The sequence below is a fragment of the Rhineura floridana genome, chromosome 9 (assembly GCF_030035675.1).
Source record: "Rhineura floridana isolate rRhiFlo1 chromosome 9, rRhiFlo1.hap2, whole genome shotgun sequence".
In the NCBI taxonomy this organism is placed as follows: domain Eukaryota; kingdom Metazoa; phylum Chordata; class Lepidosauria; order Squamata; family Rhineuridae; genus Rhineura; species Rhineura floridana.
Window position 1 is genome coordinate 112,384,536 of NC_084488.1, and position 22,370 is coordinate 112,406,905.

General features: G+C 41.8%; 1 protein-coding gene across 4 annotated transcripts in view; it reads left to right on the forward strand.

The window, feature by feature from the left end:
* Positions 1-22,370, forward strand: part of WDFY3 (WD repeat and FYVE domain containing 3) — a 241,145-nt gene that overhangs the window by 163,562 nt on the left and 55,213 nt on the right. For 3 of the 4 annotated variants that reach the window (XM_061583316.1, XM_061583318.1, XM_061583319.1), the window contains 7 exons: positions 1,348-1,509; positions 2,067-2,161; positions 4,008-4,128; positions 4,753-4,970; positions 7,648-7,883; positions 9,592-9,726; positions 10,240-10,419. In XM_061583316.1, the coding sequence (XP_061439300.1) occupies positions 1,348-1,509; positions 2,067-2,161; positions 4,008-4,128; positions 4,753-4,970; positions 7,648-7,883; positions 9,592-9,726; positions 10,240-10,419 (1,147 nt within the window). The remainder of the gene's footprint in view (positions 1-1,347; positions 1,510-2,066; positions 2,162-4,007; positions 4,129-4,752; positions 4,971-7,647; positions 7,884-9,591; positions 9,727-10,239; positions 10,420-22,370) is intronic. The other variant, XM_061583317.1, reaches the window with a different exon arrangement.

Consider the following 22,370-nt stretch of genomic DNA (forward strand, 5'->3'; position numbering starts at 1 on the left):
TCTCCTCATAGGGCTTTGTTTCCTGTCCCCTGATCATCCTCATTGCCCTCCTCTGAGCCTGTTCCAGTTTGTCTGCATCCTTCTTTAAGTGTGGTATCCAGGACTAGACGCAGTACTGAAGATGAGGCCTAACCGGTACTGAATAGAGAGGAACTAGTACTTCACGCAGTTTGGAAACTATACTTCTGTTAATACAGCCTAAAATAGCATTTGCCTTTTTTGTAACCCCATCGCACTGTTGGCTCATATTCAGCTTGCGATCAACAACAGTTCCAAGATGTTTCTTGCATGTAGCATTGCTGAATCAAGTATCCCCCATCTTATAACTGTGCACTTGTTTCCCCCCCCCAGGTGTAGAACGTTGCACTTATCCCTGTTAAATGTCATTCTGTTGTTTTCAGCCCAATGCTCCAACCTATCAAGATCCCTTTGAATTTTGTTCCTGTCCTCCATGGTATTAGCTATCCCTCCCAATTTTATACCATCTGCAAATTTGATAAGCATTCCCTAAGATAATACTTAGCTTTGAAGGCTGCAATAGAAACTGCAAGCACACTGTCGAGTTTTGTTATGTCACTGAGAAGACTAGCAACTTAGTTAATGAAACTTGATATTTAAAATTGTTGAATGTTGATCAAGGAACTGCTTCAACACCCCGCCTCAGCCTTCGCCAACCTGGTGTCCTGCAGATGTCTTGGATTCAAGTTCCCATCATCCTTGACCATTAGCCGTGCTGGCTGGCACTGATGGGAGTTGTACTCCAAAACGTTTATATGGCACCAGGATGAGGAAGGTTGTTAGAGCCCTATGTCATGTCACAATCTCATACCTAGTGGTCAGGCACAAGAGACTAGACCTTTTCTGTAGTAGTACCTAACCTTGGATCTCCTTCCCAGAGGAAATCTACCTGACCCCATTGCTGCTTGTTTCCATAGCAGTTAACCTACTTACTTCATCAGGCATTTGGTTGTTTTCATCAGTCTTATCTATCTGTGAAGTAGGTAAAGCAAAGACTATTTTGCTGGTACCGATTTTACATACATTTTTAACGATGATGATTTAGGATATGGTTTTTGTTTCTGTATGTTTGTAAGCCGTCTTGGACTATCTTCATGAGAAAAGCAGGATAAAAATAAATTGAAATAAATTATAAAATATCCCACATTAGAGGCTATATTCTCATTACATGGTATTATCATAGCCATGTAGATACACTTCCTTGTGGTTTTAATATGATCTGCTCTCCAAAATTGATTCATAGCATTTATTAACAGAAGCTGTAGCACGTGAACTACTCAAATCAATAAGAATTGCTTATTATTTATTAAGCTGTTCTATTTCTTTCAGTGAAGCAGCAAAGAATGCAAAATTGATGAGGGAGTTCCAGCTAATCCCAAAACTCTTGCTAACGCTTCGAGATATGTCTTTGTCTCAGCCAACTATTGCTGCTATTAGTAATGTACTGAGCTATTTGCTTCAGGGATTCCCTAGCAGCAACGACTTGCTCAGGTACCATACAGATGTCTTTTCTGTATTTTCTTTCTACAAAAATAAGAGAGTGCATGTTTCCCTGTGAAGCTACATTTTCCTTCCCATTTGTCCTTATTTCCCTCGTATTAACAATATCGTTCTTATATAAGAGAGAGGAATGTTTAGCCATAAAGTAAAGTCAGAATCTACTGGCCTAGGAAACAGAAATGTATTCTTAATGTACAGTTTTTTCATGTTTGAGAAATGTAATAATCCTTTATAGTGGCTGCAGTCTTTAACTTTCCATAATCCATTTCAAATTATCTGGGAATGTGATGCTCTTTCACTTCACTTCTTCAAAATGTCCTCTTTGTAGTAACTTCACCTATATTGTTATCTAGGACAACTTGTTCCAGATATATTTTTATATATATATATGACTGAGGCAGGCAATCCTAATAAATGTCAGAATCTGCATTTTTTTAAAGAGTAGCTTCTTAGTGTTACTTTTACCCTGCAGCTGATGCTAACTAATGACACATTAACTCCATCTGTCATACAAGTGCATGCCATTTTTCCCCCTCTTATCCACCAAGGTTTGGACAATTCATCTCTTCTACTTTGCCTACATTTGCAGTCTGTGAGAAATTTGTAGTCATGGAGATGAACAATGAAGAAAAGCTTGATACTGGTAAGTGGTTCCTGGTTCATGAGAAATAGTGGAAGAGAAGAAATCACTGAAAAAATGTTTTCTCATTACAATGGATGATAGTCTCTTTATTTTCAATGTTTATAGTCCCTTTCTGTCTTTGGAGAAGATAATATTTTAATTAGAATGACCCCTTTAAATTTATTTTCCAAGGTTATACTCTGCAAACTCGGGCTCCGAAGAAACTCCTGTTTGTGTCAAAGGGACTTGCATGGAAATAACTTCCAGCAGATTGTGTCCTAAAAAGTTCAGAGAATCTTATCGCACGGCCCTATAATTTCAAATCTCCTCCTGGCCTTCTTAAAGTATATGATCTTTGTGAGTGAAAGTGGAGGTTGCAACCAAGTTAGGGGAACTAGTCACACATAGTTTGAAGTGATTGGTCTCGTTGATTTTGGATTTCTCTTTATGCCAAAAGAATAGGTTTAATTGGAAGTTCAAGCTATCTAAATGGAAATGGAAGAAATGTTTACATTAGCATCTTTGAAGGGTGTAGTCTACAAGAAAAGTGATGACATTGCAGGAGGCCTGCATGGAACAGGGCTCCCAAATTGTTTTGAACTACAAATTGCATGAAAAGCAGGAGCAAATGGTTTCTAATATATCTTTAATTTATTTAAAGTATATGTTATTTATTTTTCTCAGCTATGTTGTACCATTATATATCAGTTGAATGTTCTTTTCCTTCACCACCACCCCTACATGTGAAAAGAACAAAGTATGAAATGAAACAAGGAAACCCTTTTATAAGCTTTAAAAAAAACACCTCTTTTCTTTGTACCTTCTACCATTCTGCTCATCAGTACAGAAATTATCAGTACAGAAACTTTTTATTGCTCCCAAAAAGAAGAGGACTTTCGTAGCACTTCTGCATATTTACATATTATTTTTGAGAGCATGGAATAGATGGCAGAAAATTGAAGGAGGAAAGGGTTATCATTGTATCTGCCACATTGTGTTTGCCTAGGCAATTTTCTCACAGTTCACGATGGTTAAATGTTTTGCTTCAGTGTTGGTTGTTAGGTTCAGAGTCATAGAACAGTAGAGTTGGAAGGAGCCTATAAGGCCATTGGATCCAACCCCCTGCTGAATGCAGGAATCCACCTTAAAGCATACTCAACAGTGGCTGTCCAGGTACCTCTTGAATGCATCCAGGGTTGGAGAGCCCATCACCTCCCTAGGTAATTGGTTCCATTGTTGTACCACTCTAACTATTATTCCATGTCCTGCACTCTGGGACAACTGAGAAGAGATCCTGGCCCTTTTCTGTGTGGCAACCTTTCAAGTATTTGAAGAGTGCTGTCATATCTCCCCTCAGTCTTCTCTTCTCAAAGCTAAACATATCCAGTTCTTTCAGTCTCTTTCCATATGACTTTGTTTCTAGTCAAGATCATCCTTGTTGGCTCACCTCATCATGTCTGCAGAGCTTGGAATATATTATATAGTGTGCTAGTAACAATAACTTCAGTTCAGACTGTTGCTGCATCAAATCAGTTTAGGCATGGCTTGTTTATAACGGTGGGCACAGTAATTTAGCAGTGAATTTATTTATGAATTTTTCCTTTTTCTATCTGTGGTTACTCCAGAGCTGCAACTGTGATTTTCAGTGGACAGTTGAGCATATTTTCAACTCAAGCAAGTTTTAGCCTTATGCGTATTGTTACAAAACCAAAAAACTATTTAAATCCCGGTCATTGATTGTGTGTGTGCATGTGTGTGTGTGCGTGCTTGTGTTATTACTGACGTTATTTTAGAAAACAATACTTGCTAGAAGTTTTCAAAATTATGTGCTTCAAAACTAACTAGAACAATGCATTTTACATTTTAGGAACAGTGGAGGATTTTGGAGGTCTTGTTTCTGCAAATCTTATTCTTCTGAGGAACAGATTGCTGGACATACTGCTTAAGCTTATGTATACATCTAAAGAAAAAGCAAGTGTCAACTTGCAGTGAGTACAACTGTCCTACATTTTGCTGGAAAATGTGAGTTTGTCAAGAACCCACATTAATGGATGAAAAAGAGGCTTAGGCTGCAATCCAATACATGTCTTCTCAGAAGTAAGCTTAATTGGGTTCAGTGGGACTTGCTCCCATATAAGTGTGTATTGGATTGCAGCCTTGGTCAACCTCTGCTTGTCCTATGGTTAGTCTTAGCTGCTTTCAACAAATCTCTGTAATTGACATTGTGTGGCACCACTGTGCCGTAGCAAGGGCAGGGGGCATTCACGAGCCCAGTCATGATGATGGCTGCATGTATGCTGGTGGAATTACCAGCACATGGTTCTCATTCATTAAATACCTTTATAGCCTGAAGGAAATGCTTTATTTTATGAAAAATTGTTTCATAGGAAAGTGAATGGGGACTTACTTAAGACTATTCTGAATACTTTTAAGGGAAGCTGGCATAGTCCCAATTGTATATGCTTAACCTTGCAAAATGTAAACTGGATTGAGTTTGTGTACATATCTAAAACAAAATGAAAAATGTATCTAACATTTTTATCCTATAAGATTACCCATATTGTTTGGCTTCAGACCATTTATTCTTTTGCATTTCTCCACTTCTTATTTAGGGCTTGTGAAGAATTGGTTCGGACCCTGGGGTTTGACTGGATTATGCTGTTTATGGAAGAGCACTTGCACCCTACCACAGTAACAGCAGCCATGAGGATTCTGGTGGTCTTGCTGAGCAGCCCAACTATTCTCATCAAGTTCAAGGAAGGCCTCACTGGAGGGGGCTGGCTTGAGCAGACAGATTCCGTATTGACTAATAAGATTGGAACGGTGCTTGGTATGATTCTTTAAAAATGCTATCCTATTCTCTCCCCTCTTTTTTTTATTGGAATGTTGTGGCTAATACAGAATTGATCTGTTCAATGTAACTTTCTTGCAGTCATGAGATGGCCTCTGAAGGCCTTTTCCATAGGTGTGTATACAAAGTATTGTGGCTGAATGGGTCATCCTGTGTAATGTACTTGTACATAGATCCCATTAGCAGAGTCTATATGTGTGGGTAATTTGAGCTCACACAATTACTAAAGAGCACATTTCACAGATGGCTCATGAAGGCAAAATCATTTTAATTTGTTTGTGATTATGGCTGTAAAAATTTCATCTAAATCAACTTCAGCCATGTACAGGATTGCAGATTAGTTTATGACATTATCAGGTACAAAGCATCCTGAATATATAAATTCAGGGATGATTTATATAACTGGAGCCTTCCATGGTACAGTGCTGCATAGGAGCATATGACACCACAAAGCATATGGAGGACCACTCACACTACAGTGCTATGGATGTTTACTCAGAAGTAAGTTCCATTCACTGGAGTTTACTCGCTAGTAAGTGTGCTTAGGATTACAGTCTTAGTCACCCTCCTATGAACATTGTAGTCTCCTTGCCAGTGTAAAGCTAGCATGTCAGGGAGGAAGCTAAAGCTTAGGATCCTAGTCCATTTGTGGAGAGGATGATGTGTGAGTTCTTGTATGCAAGCAATCTCATCTGGCAAATGAACTCATTCTCCTGACATTGGAACCACAGCTGCTCTTGTAATGTAAGAATAGGCTCAAAATAAAATATTTGGAAAGTACTGAGATGACAACCTTTAACCTTTAAAATTAGAGGAAAGCATTATGCAACAGTCAGTGAATCTGGGCTGTGCCTGATGGACAATACATTGAGCATCACTAGGTCAGAACATACTGCATTACTTAATCAACATGTATACCAAAACTGGAATCTCGGATACAGAAGTAAAATAATTTAATTACAGACCTTGATTTATAGTTGATTGGTATAGACATTTTTATAGCATTCAATAAAGCCAAAATCTTTTTAGATGAGGACCTTACTTATCAGGTATGACAGATAGAAGGTGCAGGAATGACAGATAGAAGGTACAGTGGACATTTTAGGATGATATTAAGGATGTTGAGAACAGTTTGTAATCTTGGAGAAATTGGTTTCAAAATTGTGTTCTATATAGAAAGTAGAATACCATTCACTTTTACAGTAATGAAGTCCTACTTCACTGTGACTGAGAATAATTGTGATTACAAAGAATAAGAAGGCAACCATTTTGTACCAAACAGTGTTATTTATTCTTAGATCTTGCTGGACACCTTTTTTTTACATGTACTTAAAACAGCGCTCTTCCAAAATAATAAATGTCTTCCATCATCAATATATAGAACACAACAGAAGCAACTTTTGAAAGAATCTTGGAAAAAGATTTAGGAGAAACTACTATCTCAAGGACACTGGGATATTCCCGCTGGCATAAAAGGCCACTAAAGTTGTTACTTGCAAAGATTCGGGAAAATACACTTAAATGTTACACAGATGGTACCTTGTACCTCAAAGTTTAAGTTATACCTATGGCTCTGTTCAACCTAAGTGCTGGAGAAAGGGCTGTACACCTTTGGGGTTGTGCTATCGTATGCAGTGGGGTTGCCCAAAGATTCATGAATTTGGGGATAAGGTATAGGTGGAGTGGAATGAATCGGTTGGGTGCTCTATTCTTTAAAAAACTCACTTTGGCATTATTGTCTATTTTTGATGAACAAACCAAAGCAATACCATTTAAAGAGACATGAACCTTTTTATTGGTAGCTCCAAGACAAGTAATAGCAAAGCATTGGAAGGATGAGGATGAGTGTATGATATAAGAATAGTATAACTATGCCTGGAATAATGTACTAGCTGAGAAGCTGATGGAACAAGTTTGAGCAATGAGTTCGCTGGACTACGAGGATGGTTTTCGAGGCCAGCGATAGGGCTTTATTCACAGGGTGTAGAGACCAGAAAAGTGACTGTAATGCCTCCCTCCATACATAGCACACGATGGTGCAACCTTCTGGGGTGAAGACGAAAAATATGAAGACATCGAGTTGTATTCGACTAAGTCCTGCTCAGAGTAGGCCCACTGAAAGTAAGGAGCATAAGTTATTCATGTCCATTAACTTCAGTGGGTCTATTCTGAGTAGGACTAGTCATGATTACCACACATTATTTTTAACTGTCTCTAGATCCAAAAATATACAACATGATGTATTGTTTTAAAAATTCTATTTTTTCTTTAGTTTATTTGCTTGTTAGGTTTTTTTTAAAAAAAAAAATCATGTGACTAGATACGAGACATAACACTGTTGTATCTTGAGACCATGAAGTCATGTGAGCACTCTCCACAATTCCAAAACATTTCGGTAGAGCAAGCAAATAAAACGCCATTGAAGAAAAGCATTCTGTAACCCATCTTGGGTTTTCCCATTGAATTAATGTCTGTCTGGTTTTTTTAATGACCTGTGGTTCTAATTGGCCTTTGCCCTGTTCATTATTTGTACCAATTTCACATAGGCAGCAATCTGAAGTGTTAATGAGGGTGCTCTTTTTGCATTCCATTGATGTGATAAATAGGAACCAACTGTTGTTTTCTGGCTTTTAATTTTTCCTTTCTCCCCACTCAGGTTTTAATGTTGGCAGAAGTGCTGGCGGCAGATCAACTGTCAGAGAAATTAACCGGGAGGCTTGTCATTTCCCAGGCTTTCTGGTTCTTCAGTCATTTCTTCCAAAGCACACAAATGTGCCTGCACTCTATTTCCTCCTCATGGCGCTTTTCCTGCAGCAGCCAGTCACTGAACTGCCTGAAAACCTGCAGGTCAGTGCACCTGTGATCACCAGCCGATGTAATCAGGGTGGCCAGGTAGGGCTTATCTACTAAGATACCAATTTTATTAAGTATGGTACAAAAAGAAAAGAAAAAAGCAATGGTCTGAAGCTAACTTCACCCTAAAATATTTCAGCATTGAAAGTTGTGATGCAGCGTTCCCTGTCTGAGTGGAACTTGACATTAGTTGCCACTTTCAGTGCTAGCTGGAAATATCATGCTTCTGGAAATACAGTGTTTCTGTGGCTGGGGTATGTAAGAAGATACAGCCTTTGTCCCCCGTGCTTTGTGTGGGCAGACTCTCTTGAGCCCTTCTAGAATTCCACTGAACTCATTGGAGGCCCTAGTGGTTTAACATGCACAGGTCATTGCCATGCCAAGTTTAATTCTGAGGAATGCTATTCAAGAAGCTATTTTTTCCCATCTGAGAATCACTTATCTTTTATAATTTGCAAATGAATGCATTACTGAAGAAGGGTCAGGACAGTGTGTTGTTTGAGAAACAATAGTGAGGAGCTGAATATATGAGCAAGATATTGTGTTTTCCCCGCTTTTTATTTATTTGTGGAATTCAGTAAAGAAGCAAGCAGCTTGAACCTGAACTGGGCTTAAGGAAGTGCCCCATTTCCTGTCCCCTTAGCCTCCCCTCTGTAGTAATACTGAGTCACTCACAAGCAACAACTTGAACAGATGCACAAGATGCCCCAAGTTCAGGAGCAGTGGGCAGGCAAACAGGTGCCTCAGTGTAATCTGGGATGTACAGTTTTGTATATTTGAGGGCCCTTTAGAGACTGCTGAGTTTTCTGGAAGTTGATTATTTTGAATTACATAGGAACTTTCTGGTCTTCAGTAGAGCGGCTGGTGAATTCCAGAAAACCTTGGAATTCAGAGAGATTTGGGGGGGAAATATTTTGTGGCCTTTAGCAGTTGAGCCAACTTGTTAGATTTTTCTGGTGGAGGTTCCTTCTGGATCTGGATTCCCAGTAACAGTAGACTGGAGTAAGACTGCCCAAAGGCTTCAGTCCTCCAGTACATGTCAACAGCAGGTGCCTTCTGTTTTAATTTTCAAATGCCTTCTGAAAACCTTTCTGTTCCGCTAGGCTTATGCAGGCAATTAAGAAGATGCCTTTTGCAACAGCTGACCTTTGTTTTTTATTGTATTTTTTAAATGTTTTTATTGTGTGGTGATTTGTTTTTAACTTGTAAACTGCTTTGATATTTTTAATGAAATAGCAGTATACAAGTGTATTTATAAATAAATAAAACGTCGTCACCATGCCCTAGAGCCAAAAATAACAGTTGCAGTTTTTATAGATATGGACTTTGCTAGATCCCTGCATTCTATGTGACAAACAGCCCCCTAAATCCCATGGGCCATATTACTCCTTGGAATCCTCTTTGGTAGATTCATGCATTTCTAGTGTTCAGCACTTTTGACATTGAAAAATTATGGAGCCAATCCTATTGTGATCATTTGACGGTGCATCTACACAGAAGCTTCTCATTCTCCTAATTTGGCACTTGTTCATGAGGTTCCCATTTAGTGCTCAAGTCCTCCCTTCCACCATAAAACAAAGTGCAGTATAGCAAGACATTTCCTATGTTGATTATGACTTTTTCTCTGTGGGCACCTATGGAAGCAAAGAGATATTTTAAATTGGATGTGTGTTAACTACTGTTTCTCTTCTCTCTCCCCCCTACCCCCCTCCAATCCCCTAATCCCAAATTTTGCTCCAATCAATAGTTTGACTTAGACTCAATTTGGACATTCATATTTGGTGTTCCTGCATCAAGTGGTACTGTGGTTGCTTCCGTTCACAACCTTTGCACAGAAGCAACATTTTTGTTGCTGGGGATGCTTAGAAGCATGTTGAATTCAGTAAGTATAAAGTCTGTTTGAATGTTAATTAAGAATTGGGATGTTTTTGCTTTTATTACATGTTATCCTTTGCTTTTGAAAGCTCCTAGAGATTTACCTGGGGCTATGAGATAGCATGCACTCCAGATGCTGATAAGGCTGATACCAGCTTATCTTTCCCCAAATAATATCATGTTATTAACATTTTTATTACTTCCATGATGCCATGAGTGAATATAGTTGTTTAGACAGAAACTTAAGCAAAAGGATAACTCCCTTCTCCAAGGAGCTTATCTTCAGACCATTCTCATAGAAAGACAACTGCAATTAATAAAATGTAGAGATGAGGACATCTATTTTCCATCCAATTTTTTTAGTACTTTAAAAGTGCTGTAGAATTAATAATAACCCATCAATTCATTTTGCGAGTACAGAGATCCAACTCACTATTGTTTTTAGATAAAAGTACCATGTTGCTGTTCTATGTTACATTATCATTTAAGCTAATCTATCTAATTTTTTCTTTCATTGCAGCCTTGGCAGTCGGAAGAAGAGGGTTCTTGGCTTCGGGAATATCCAGTCACCTTGATGCAATTCTTCCGCTACTTGTATCACAATGTTCCTGATCTGGCTTCAATGTGGATGAGTCCAGAGTTTCTATGTGCGCTGGCAGCTAGTGTATTCCCTTTCAACATCCGGCCATACTCAGAAATGGTAGGAGATGAAAAAACAAGTGGAGTTCAGCTTTTTATTTTCTCTGATCTCATCTATATGCCAAGTTATGTTGGGAGCTGCATGTGGGTAGGGTGTAATTGCCTCCAACATGTAAATTGGAATGTATCACTGAGAGCCATCTCTACTAACAGCAGTAGACTTCTGATGCAATGTGAAGTTCTGATTTTTAAAAACAGTAACTAGCCCAAATGGTTGTGAGGACGAGCGTAAGTCAGTGGTATGTCTAAGGTCCCAAGTTCAATTTAAGGCACCTCTGGTAGATAGCCTGGAAGAAACCTCTGCCAGGAACCTTTGAGAGCCACTGCCAATTAGAGGAAATCTCCTGCACTAGATGGAGTAGGGCCAGACACTGTATAAGGGAGCTTTATATGTTCATGTTTAAGAGCTGTGGGAGAGGGGGAGAAAACATTATCATCACCATCTTTTTGCAGTTCCATGTATTGGTCAGCATATGTGCAGATTTGGAGCATTCTAGAAATCTCGCTGGGAAGTGATGCTCATATTCCCTTGAGGGGAAATCTTAAACCTCTGCACAGCCTCAATGGTAGGGTTGAAGACCTTTCTGTGTGATTCTCTTACTGCTGTGTTATCAGCAGCAAGTGGAAGTTGTATGCGTGTGTTTAAATTGCTTTATCCATTTGATTTCCCAGTTTTTTCTTTCCTTGTAATTAGCAAACAATTTGCTGACAATTCCCCACCCCCATAGTTTTTAAGTCTGGTGGACTGTTGTTTGGGGGGGAGGTTTCTTTGTGCATTTTCCCTTCTCACCCAAATGCCTATAGCATAGCAAGTATCCTTTTAAAGGTACGGTTCCTCATGGGGCAAACTCCTCAACACAGTGCCTGTCCCTATTGCTTCAAACTCACAAGGCAGGCATGTTGCAGTCACTCCACCATGCTCCATGCTTCTTTTTTGGCGGGTAAAAGAGCTTTGATTGCACCTACAACAGGCTAGGCATCTCAGTCATATAATCAGCCAATCAGCTTTCCCAGCTTCAGCTGCCACTCCGCCTACTGTGGCTATGGAATTATGTTTTGACTCCCCCAGTTCTATGATCATCATCAGAGCTGGTGTCTCTTACTTCTGAAGGTTCTGTCACAACCCAAGATTTAAGACTATCTTCAAAGGGTACCAGGGTCCTAAGCATGCTTTAATCCTGGCTTTTTGATCCTCCAGAGTGAAGAAGATATACCAGGATCCTGACAAATTGCCTAATTTTCCATAGGAGGTGGGCCATCACTGTGGGAAATAGTTCCACCTATCGTGCGAAGGCAAGAATGTTTTTGAAGTCAAGACTAGGGACGTCATGCCCCTCCCACTCTCCAGTTCATTCTTGCCTTCGTACGAACAAGATTGGAATTACACGTAGCATTTAGCTAAGTCTCGTATTTGTTTGTGTATTTGTGTATTTGTTTTCAAATCCTTTTTTTTTCTCTTTTGTGTTTGACCTACTGAGGGGCCCCTCAGAGACCGCAGCTGCGGCTCTCTTCGTTTTTTCCCAAGCTATTCTTTTCAAGTTATTTTCTTTCCTTGACTGGGGGCTCCCTCTGAGACCGCGGCTGCGGCTCTCTTTTTGTTTTTGGCAGTTTTCGAGTCCCCCCTCCCCCCGGCTCTGTTGTATCTGTTGCCTGGGAGTTCCCTCAGTGACCGCGGCTGCAGTTATCTTGGTTTTGATCGTTTTGGAGCTTCCCCCCCCCGGCTCTGTTGCCGCGGCTGCGGCTCTTCCGATCTCTGCGGGAGCTTGCAGCTGCGGCTCCTGCCGTTACCCCATCATACCTTTTTCCTCAGATCACCCTCGCTACGTGGCTTTAATTCCCACTGCGAAGGGCTTTGCAAACGGCGACGGCGGCTCTCTCGGCGGCGGCTGCCGCTTTTCCCTTACTGCCTGTTCCCTTCTGGGGATTCCTTTGAGCCGCTAGTGCGGTTTTCGGCCCCGCTGCTTCCCCTGCTAGTCTGTGCTGGACAGTCCTTCCCCCCACTCCGTCCCCAGACGGCCGCCATTGCTCCTTCTCCCTCAGCCTTTTTTGATCGTTTTTTTCCGGGCGCCATTTTTTGAAATTCAAAATTCCCGCCTTTTTTGTTACCATTTATTAACCATCGGATACCCCCCCTGCAGACTATCTATCTGTATGTTTGTGTATATGTGCTGCTGACAAACTTACACAGGGCTGATTTACACACATTTTTACTGTGGCTGTAATCCTAGTGGCTGAATTATATTATCAAGGCTGGAGCTCCAATCCTAGTGGGCTGGATTGTATTATCAAGGCTGGAGCTTTAATCCTAGTGGCTGGATTACATTATCAAGGCTGGAGCTTTAATATCAGTGGCTGACTTGTATTAAATCTGATTTACATTGTATATCCTGCCCCCTCTGGGGCCGTGAACAAGCCAAAAACCCAGCCTACAGCACTAATCTGAGTGTGCCAACTCTAAAACAGCCTATATTATATTAACGCTGATACCTCAGTGCATTCTGCCCCCTCTGTGGCAGTGCATTTCGCCATCTGCCAGTGTATCCTACCCCCTCCGTGGTAGTACGCTGTGCCAGTTCGGGTCTTTACATCCTGCCCCCTTCGTGGCAGTGTACTGCACCCAGGTTTATATAAGATGGCAGAACAGCCAGGTATGTCACCATCAACACACATGGTGCCAGATCAGCCAGACATGCCACAATCAGCCAAGCCACAACATCCTAACACGTCTAAGACCAGACATGCCAAAGCACTGGCTAAGACAAAACATCTTTCCAGCCATAGTAAACCAAAGCTGTACCAACCACAGCACAGACACACATAAGCGATATTTTCCATTCCCCGGCTGCTGCCTCTGACGAGGAAGAGTTTCTTGGCTTTCCCGCTCACTGTTCGCCTAATGAACCTACCTCTGGTTTACCGCCTCAAACATCTGTCCCAATAGTTCATCAGGCACACACATCTGCCACATCTGGTCTGCAGCTGTCTCCTGATTTCCTCTCCCAACTTCAAGCCATGCTGGCATTTTTCACCCAAATGCAGTCACTACCACAAGTTCCTGCCATACCCCCACTCAACATGGACCAACGTGCGTGCCATGAAGCTCATCCTTCCTGTTCACCAGATCCCTTTGATGTAGCCAGAGGCAGATGTACGGACGAAGCCTCGTATGCGGAGGAGTCAACTTTCACTGACCATGTTGAAGGAGACGACTGGAGCGACTATTCAGATCATGAGGAGGATACATCGTATCGCCTGTTTGATACCTCAGACTATCAGCTGCTAGCACGTAGGGTACTTCATACCCTTGGTTTCCAGACTGCGCCTTCAACTTCGTCCGCCCCAGCTATCAAAGGGGCCAAGGTCCTCAAATCCCCTGCACCTACTGAACACTACATCCCGGTGCCGGACCCAATTGCCAAATTAGCCTCCGAAGAATGGGCTCATCCACTCAAAGCCCGACGCTTCAAGAACCTGGCTGACAGATTGTACGGCCTAGCCCCAGACTTTGCCACCAAGTTAGATGTCCCTGGCATAGATGAACCAGTCGCTCGCCCTTAGCCATGCGTGCCTCCGCTTCAGCCTCCATATTCTCCAGAGCCTCTATGATGTGGATGGATGACCTTCTAGAGGATGCTAACCCTGATCCTGTCGCCTTCAGAAGAGCACTATCGAAATTACGTAAGACAGCAGCTTTTGTGGCCGATGCCACTTTGGATGCCACTCAATTAGGGGCACGAGCCATGACGACTCAAATAGTCGCTCGTCGCACCCTCTGGCTTCGCCACTGGCAAGCTGATTCAGCGGCCAGACTGAACCTGTCCAAGGCTCCTTACTCCGGATCTCTACTCTTCGGCGAGGAAGCTCTAAAGGCAGTTCTGGTTGATCCAAAAGACGCCCAAAAACCGGTTCTGGCCACAGTCAAGAACATCGACCACAGGCCCTTCAGGCGATTTCCCTCCTTTCGTTCTAACCAGTCCTTTCGAGGAACGCGGCCAGGAGGACGAGGCCGCGACTTCAGACCCTATGACCCCAACGCATTCAGGGGCTCCTGGAACCGACGCTTCCAGGGCAGAGGTCAGTACCAAGGGCGCAGGGGCAACTCATCGTCCTCATATAGGGGAGGCCCTCGCCTACACAAGTAGTATTAACGCCCTCCCCATAGGTGGCAGATTACTTAATTTTGGAGATCGATGGCTGCGCCTTACTACGGTCTCCTGGATCAGGGACCTTTTCACTTATGGCTATACCATAGAGTTCTGGGCAACCCCATCAGACAGATTCCATCCGTCTCCTTGCCCAAGGGCACCAGCTAGGCACAACATCATGCAGACAGCTATACATCACCTCTTGGACATAGCGGCAATAGAGCCAGTTCCCACAACTGAGAGGTCAGAAGGGGTGTACTCCCTCCTATTTGCTGTGCCAAAACGAGATTTATCTTGGAGGGCGGTATTGGACCTCAAGTTTGTCAACCGTTTTGTAACATACCGCAGGTTCAAAATGGAATCTCTCCATTCCATTACCGAGAGTCTGCATGAAGGAGACTTCCTGGCTTCTATCGACCTTAAGGAAGCGTATCTCCATGTGCCCATTTGCATAGCTCACAGAAAGTTTCTTCGGTTTGCCTTTGGCCACCAACATTTTCAATATAGAGCGATGCCATTTGGCCTCTCCTCTGCTCCAAGAGTATTTACCAAGGTGCTACTCATCCTAGTGGCTTACCTTCGGACCCAAGGGGTTCATATCTACCCATATTTGGATGATCTGCTAATACGGTCCAAGTCTGAAGAGCTGGCTCATCATCATTTAATGATCACCCTCAATGTTTTGCAGACCTACGGCTGGCTTGTCAACTTCGACAAAAGCCATCTCCAACCAACCCAACGCCTACTACATCTTGGGGCAATGTTGGACACCCTGCAGGCAATGGTCTTCCTGGCTCCAGATCGCATCACTGCCATCACAAGCATCGCAAGGTCCCTGATGCAACAAACATCCGCAGACGTCATGCTTCTCGCCAGAGCGCTCGGGATGTTTATCTCAACAATCCACATTGTGCCCTGGGCTCGAGCCCACACTCGGCCCCTTCAGTGGACTCTGTTGCCTTTTCAAAAAGACATTGCCAGCTCCAACCATCGCAAAGTTCGTTTGAGCCCCGCTCTGCGCCTCTCCTTCCGCTGGTGGACCAAGGTTCAACACCTCTCCAAGGGCACGTCGTTCAGAGAACCCCGCAGAACCGTCGTGACCACAGACGCCAGCCTCATAGGTTGGGGAGCCCACTGCAACTCCCAGTACGTTCAGGGGGTTTGACCCAACGCAGAGCAATCTCGAAGCATCAACTGGCTGGAACTAAAGGCTGTCCACTTGGCTCTATGTCCTTTTCAGTCTCTGTTCCCTTTGCATCATGTGCTCATTCGAACAGACAACACGTGTGTAAAATCACATTTGAACAGACAGGGGGGCACCAGGTCTCGTCCTCTGCAAGACTTAGCCTCCCTCATCTTTGTCTGGGCAGAACAACATCTACAATCCCTGAAAGCAGAACATCTCAGAGGGATTTGGAATGTAACAGCAGACTGGCTCAGCAGACAACAGGTCTTTCCGGGAGAATGGAAACTCCATCCAGCTATTTTCCATCGTCTCCAGTGTCGGTTCGGCGCCCTCTCAGTCGACCTGTTTGCTTCCAGTCACAACTGCCAGCTTCCAAGGTACTTTGCCCGATACCTGGACTCAACAGCAGAAGCAGTGGATGCTCTGACAACACCATGGCCAGACGGTCTATTGTACGCCTTTCCTCCCATACCATTGTTAGCCAAAACCTTGAGGAAGGCGCGAACCGAAAGGGCACAGCTGGTTCTGATAGCACCATTTTGGCCACGCCGACCGTGGTTCTCAGATCTTCTGGCAATGTCAATGATGGATCCTTGGACACTTCCAGTAACGCCAGACCTCCTATCCCAGGGTCCAGTACTGCACCAGGACCCTACTTGGCTCAATCTAACAGCGTGGCGTTTGAACGGAGACATTTGAGGTCAGCTGGACTGTCTGACGCTGTGATTGATACTATTTTGGCCTCGAGAAGACCATCTACCACTCGCATTTATCAACATACCTGGGTGGCTTTCTCCAAGTGGTGTCAGTCCCACCACCACGATCCATCCCAGGCCAATGTGCACCAGGTGCTCCAATTTCTCCATAGTGGCTTTATGATGGGACTTCGACCCAACACTCTACGTCGACATGCGTCTACTCTGTCATCCATTCTCTCAGTGTCCTCTCCTGGAGATCATATTTCCTCACATCTGTTCATCAAACGTTTTTTGAGGGGAGTCGCCCTACGCTCTCCGGCTGTTGTCCATCGGTTCCCCTCATGGAGTTTGCCGAAAGTTCTGCAGGCTTTGCAACGCCCTCCATTTGAACCCATCAGGACTGTGCCCCTACGTATACTGTCCTTCAGGGTCCTGTTTCTGATCGCAATCACATCTGCCAGACACGTTTCGGAGTTGGGCGCATTGTCTTCTGCTCGACACCTCTGCTTCTTCCATAAGGACTCTGTTGTGCTGAAGACTGATCCTTCCTTTCGTCCCAAGGTCGATTCAGTTTTTCATTGCAACCAGGACATTGTGTTACCTTCCTTTTGCCCGGATCCTACCCATCCTCTTGAAAAGGCTTGGCATTCGTTAGATGTCCGGAGGGCTCTCAAGACCTACCTGTCTAGGACCCAAGAGATTCGACGAACGGAGTCTCTGTTTGTATCCTTTCATCCAAGGTCTTTGGGGCATAAAGTATCCAATTCTACCTTATCCCGTTGGTTAAGGGCATGCATTACTTTAGCATATGAGTCCCTGAAACTGTCAGTTCCAGCTAGTATAACGGCTCATTCTACCAGGTCAGCTGCCACCTTGGCTGCTTTTGCCACTAATGCTCCTGTTGCCGATATTTGTAGGGCCGCAGTCTGGTCTACCCCACACTCGTTTATAAGGCATTATAAAATTGATCGTTATGCCTCTGCTGATGCATCTTTTGGCAGACGAGTGTTGCAACAGGTTCTTAATGAGGATTAACATGTGGGTGGTCCCTCCCTATATGGGTTGCTTTGGTACATCCCACAGTGATGGCCCACCTCCTATGGAAAATGTACCATTGGTCTCACCTGAAAGGTGATTTTCATAGGAGTGGGCCATCACGACCCTCCCAGTTGGAGGATGACTAGACATTTTATCAATGGGTTACATGTTATTGTTACGCTATTATATTTAAATCTAAGAGTGAAGTCAAGACTTTTAGTTCTGTTATGTTATGTAGTTATGTTAGAGTCATGTTGTTATGCATGTGACTATTATGTTATTTTCCTGGCGGGCCTGTTGGCCTTGTTCTTGTATTTTTAGATATCTCTTTTTAGACTCGCTACGAATGAACTGGAGAGTGGGAGGGGCATGACGTCCCTAGTCTTGACTTCAAAAACATTCTTGCCTTCGCACGATAGGTGGAACTATTTCCCACAGTGATGGCCCACTCCTATGAAAATCACCTTTCAGGTGAGACCAATGGTACATGTCCAGGTGGTAGTGGCTGATCTTAGAAGATCAGGACCATATTACCCTTTTAAAACATAAATTACTATATCTAATTTTGTTAACCATTGCCTACTTATTCAGAAATGTTTTTCAAAAAGCTATTATGGTTATTAATATCTTACATAGAACTTTTCTTTCCAGGAAGTATAGCTCATACATCAAGCAACTATTACTTTACCGTATTTGCTTGAAACAAACCACAGACTGGGAATCATGGTTTGTTTTGTTCCAAACAAACCATGACTCGCAAGTCAAAAATCTACCTCAGTTACAGCTCATGGTTTGTTTGTTTCGGACATGATGCTAAGCCAAGGGCTTGAGCACTCTTCAAGTACTTGAAAGGTTGTCACACAGCGTTCATGCTCTGGTAACCTCTAAATTAGATTACTGTAATGCGCTCTACGTGGGGCTGCCTTTGAAGACGGTTCGGAAACTGCAGCTCGTGCAAAATGCAGCGGCCAGATTGTTAACTGGGACAAGGCGGTCCGAACATAGAACACCGATTCTGGCCCGCTTGCACTGGCTGCCTATATGTTTCTGGGCCCAATTCAAGGTGCTGGTTTTAACCTATAAAGCCTTACATGGCATGGGACCACAATACCTGTTGGAACGCCTCTCCCGATATGAACCTACCCGTACACTTCGGTCAACATCGAAGGCCCTCCTCCGGGCGCCTACTCAGAGAGAAGCTCGGAGGGTAGCAACAAGAAAAAGGGCCTTCTCAGTGGTGGCCCCCAAGTTATGGAACGATCTCCCCCTTGAAGTACGCCTGGCGCCAACGTTAATATCCTTTCGGCGCCAGGTTAAAACGTTCCTCTTCTCCCAGGCATTTTAATTAATTATGTTAATCATTTTTAATTTTAATTATTCAACATTATAACATCTTTGTATCTTATACTTTTTGCTTTTAGTATTTAGTATATTAGTATTTTTAACGTTAGTATTTTTGAGTGTTCTAATTATATATGTGGTTTTAATTGTATATTGATGTATTTATTCTGTTGTGAACCGCCCAGAGAGCTTCGGCTATGGGGCGGTATAGAAATTTAATAAATAAATAAATAAATAAATGCAGAACTCAGAATGGTCTCAAGTTACAGGAAGCCAGATTTCGGCTGAACATCAGAAAAACTTCCTAACTGTTAGAGGAGTACGACAATGGAACCAATTACCTAGGGAGGTGGTGGGCTCTCCAGCATTGGAGGAATTCAAGAGGCAGCTGGACAGCCACCTGTCCGGTTTGCTTTAAATTGGATTTCTTCATTGAGCAGGAGGTTGGACCTGATGGCCTTATTGGCCTCTTCCAACTCTATTGTTCTGTGATTCTGTAGGATTATGGTTTGTTTTCCTTTTGCAGTGGTGGGGAGGAACAAAGCAGCCCTGGTTGATGCATTCATGGTAAACTATTAACTATGGTTTCCATGATGTGTAAACTAGGCCATTGTAACATTTTTCTTAAAACAGAAATTTATTTATTTATATCCCGCCCTTCCTCCCAGTAGGAGCCGAGGGCTATGTTATCATTGACTACGATGAATTATACTTCAAAACAGACTTCCGGGAAGGGTGACTTCGCTTGTGCCTGCTTTTGGGACGGGCTCCCGCCTCAAAAGAAGCTTATTCAGATATAAATCAGTCAGAACATTTTTTTTTTTTTGACTGATGAAATTTCTCCCGGGCAGGGAGAAACGTAGAGATCAACCTCAAAGCCTGTTTTTGTTGGGAGGACTGGATTTCATTAATTTATGAGATAAGGTCCAGCCAACAATGCCGGACGGACTTCCTAACAAGCTCTATCTGCTTAAGCGATACGTTTATCTTTTCTTTAAAGAGAGAACGGACTAACAGGCAAGCACCCTTCTTTCTATTATTTTTTTTACTTGGTTTAAATTGTTGCAGCAAAAGGAGATTTGTCAGATTGATCGGCTTTGGACAACTTCTGGGTGAGCTATAGCTCTTCTCTGTTATTCACGAAATTAACAGCTTATCTCTGTTTCTGTCGCAAAAAGCTATCCTGGAAGTGCATTCTAAAGATAATAAACAGAAGAGGGATTTCTATTCCTGATTTCTATTCCGAGGAATATTATATTGTCTGGGACTATTCTCTTTTTGGTCTATTTTATTTTGACGAATCTGCTTCTTCACGACGCCACTAACTGTTTTGATGCTGGGAACTAAATTTGTTTTGCATTCTTGAACATAGAGAGGTAAGGCAGGTTGCTCTGTTTATACTGTGATGTCATCAAGCCTGGAATATTAACCCAATTGTTGCTGAAATAAGAAGTGGTTCTTCTTTATTTTTGTTTTGCTTTGTTTTCGTGGTTTTAAAAATGGCAATCAAGAAAGTGGCTGAGAATCTGGAAGTAATTATGTTTCAGAAAATAATGGATGAGATTGAGATAACGAAACAAACCCTGCGACAGGGTAGTAAGGAGCTGAAAATTGAACTGAACAAAATGACGCAGGAGCTTAAAGAAATAGGGGATCCTGTGAGAGAGGAGAATGAGATCAGAGATGAGAAAAGAAAAAATAAAGGGAAGATACAAGCCCTGGAGATTGGAACAAATGCGGAATTGGAAAAAGATCTGGAGTTTATGGATCTTAGAAATAAAATCTACTGTTTGGAATTTAACGTTATCTCTGAAGAAATTAATGAAGATATTAGAGATAAAGTTATCAATGGCTTGGATAATCTTCTGGACTGGAATGATGTGATGGAGCTTGATATAGAGAAAATCTATGGAATTAACTGCAGCCATGTGACAATGGAAAAACTCTTAAGAGATGAGCCAGTGCATTTTGTAAAAAAGAAGAACACAGATATGACTTTACAACAGTATTTCAGCAACTTATTCAGAATGGATGGCAAGAAAATATTTGGGATAGAGGAAATTCCCATCAGACTCTTATTATATGACTATGGCTACAACAGCAAGATTATTATGGAATACTGATAATGGAAGATTGGACACTGAAATTACTGGACTTAACAGGACTATTGAAGATGGAAGATGGAACTAATAGGGATAATGGAATAATGGCTATTGAAATTATTGGACCTAACAGATTCTGATGAGATGGATTAATCGAAATGTTTATTTGGACTATGGTTATGACAATAAGATTATTATAATTATTAACGAGATGGATTAATTGACATGTTTATTTGGAGAAAAATTGATAGATATATTTCTTAAAGAATTGAAACCTCTCTTTGACTTTTTGTGGAAAGAATAAAGTAATGTTTATGAGATTTGATGATTAATTAAGATAACTACTGGAGGAAAGTGATTTTATAATATGATTTAAGAGACAGGATTGTTATATATTGTAGACCTATAACTGATTTGATATGTGACAAATGGGAAGTCAACATTTTATTTTTTTTTGTTTAATCATTTTTGTTTTGTTTTGTTTTTTGTCTTTGAATGTTTTATGATTTTGTTTTTTATGTTTTATGAAAATTTGAATAAAAATTATTGTAAAAAAAAAAAAGAATTATACTTCAAAACAGAGGACTGCTAATTTTGAATTCTTTAAGTTGGTTTACAGGCAACATATTGCCAGTTGTAAAATTGTTGCTTTTAGTTAATGGTTGTTTCATCTCTAGACCTTGGTCTTATACATAAAAGAGCTCATTTATTTGCTGAATTAGGGACAAGGATAAGTGGTGTTGATAATGGCATGGTTACCATTCATGGGCAGCAGTATTGCTTTGCCACTGTGATAAAAGGAACATTATCAACATACAAAATATTTTGGGATTTCTGCTTTTTGGCACACTCATCATAATTTCACAGGAATTGTCTTCCTAATAAGGAGGAAAATAATGCTACCCATGTTTTAAAACTTTAATATATTTTTTCATCCATACTATTAATGATATATTTTATATGTAGTACTGATTGTGAAACACGCTAATGTTTTATGACTGTACTAATTAACACCTGCTAGTTCTGGCTGTAATCGGTCTCAAAACTGTGCTACTAAAGTTGGATTCTGCTGAAAATACTGGATTTAAATTGGGGAGATGTGGGCTGAAATTTCTGCTCTCAGATAATTACTTTGAGCAAGTCGCAATCTCCCACTGTAGCCTCACAACCCATTCAAGGTTGACTAAAACAGGATGAGCTCCTTAGAAGAAAGGTGGAATGCAAATATGATTTGCACTCACTCTGGCAGGCTCACAAAGTACTCAAGGCATGGAAGATATTTACAGCTTGATTACATTCCACCTTACTAGCAAGAAGGTATATGAGGCTTCAGAGTAATATTTATTTATTTAATTAATTAATTTGTATCCCACCCTTCCTCCCTGAGAGCCAATACTTCTAGAGAAATAATACTAAAATAATAACTGTAAAACTGTCCAATT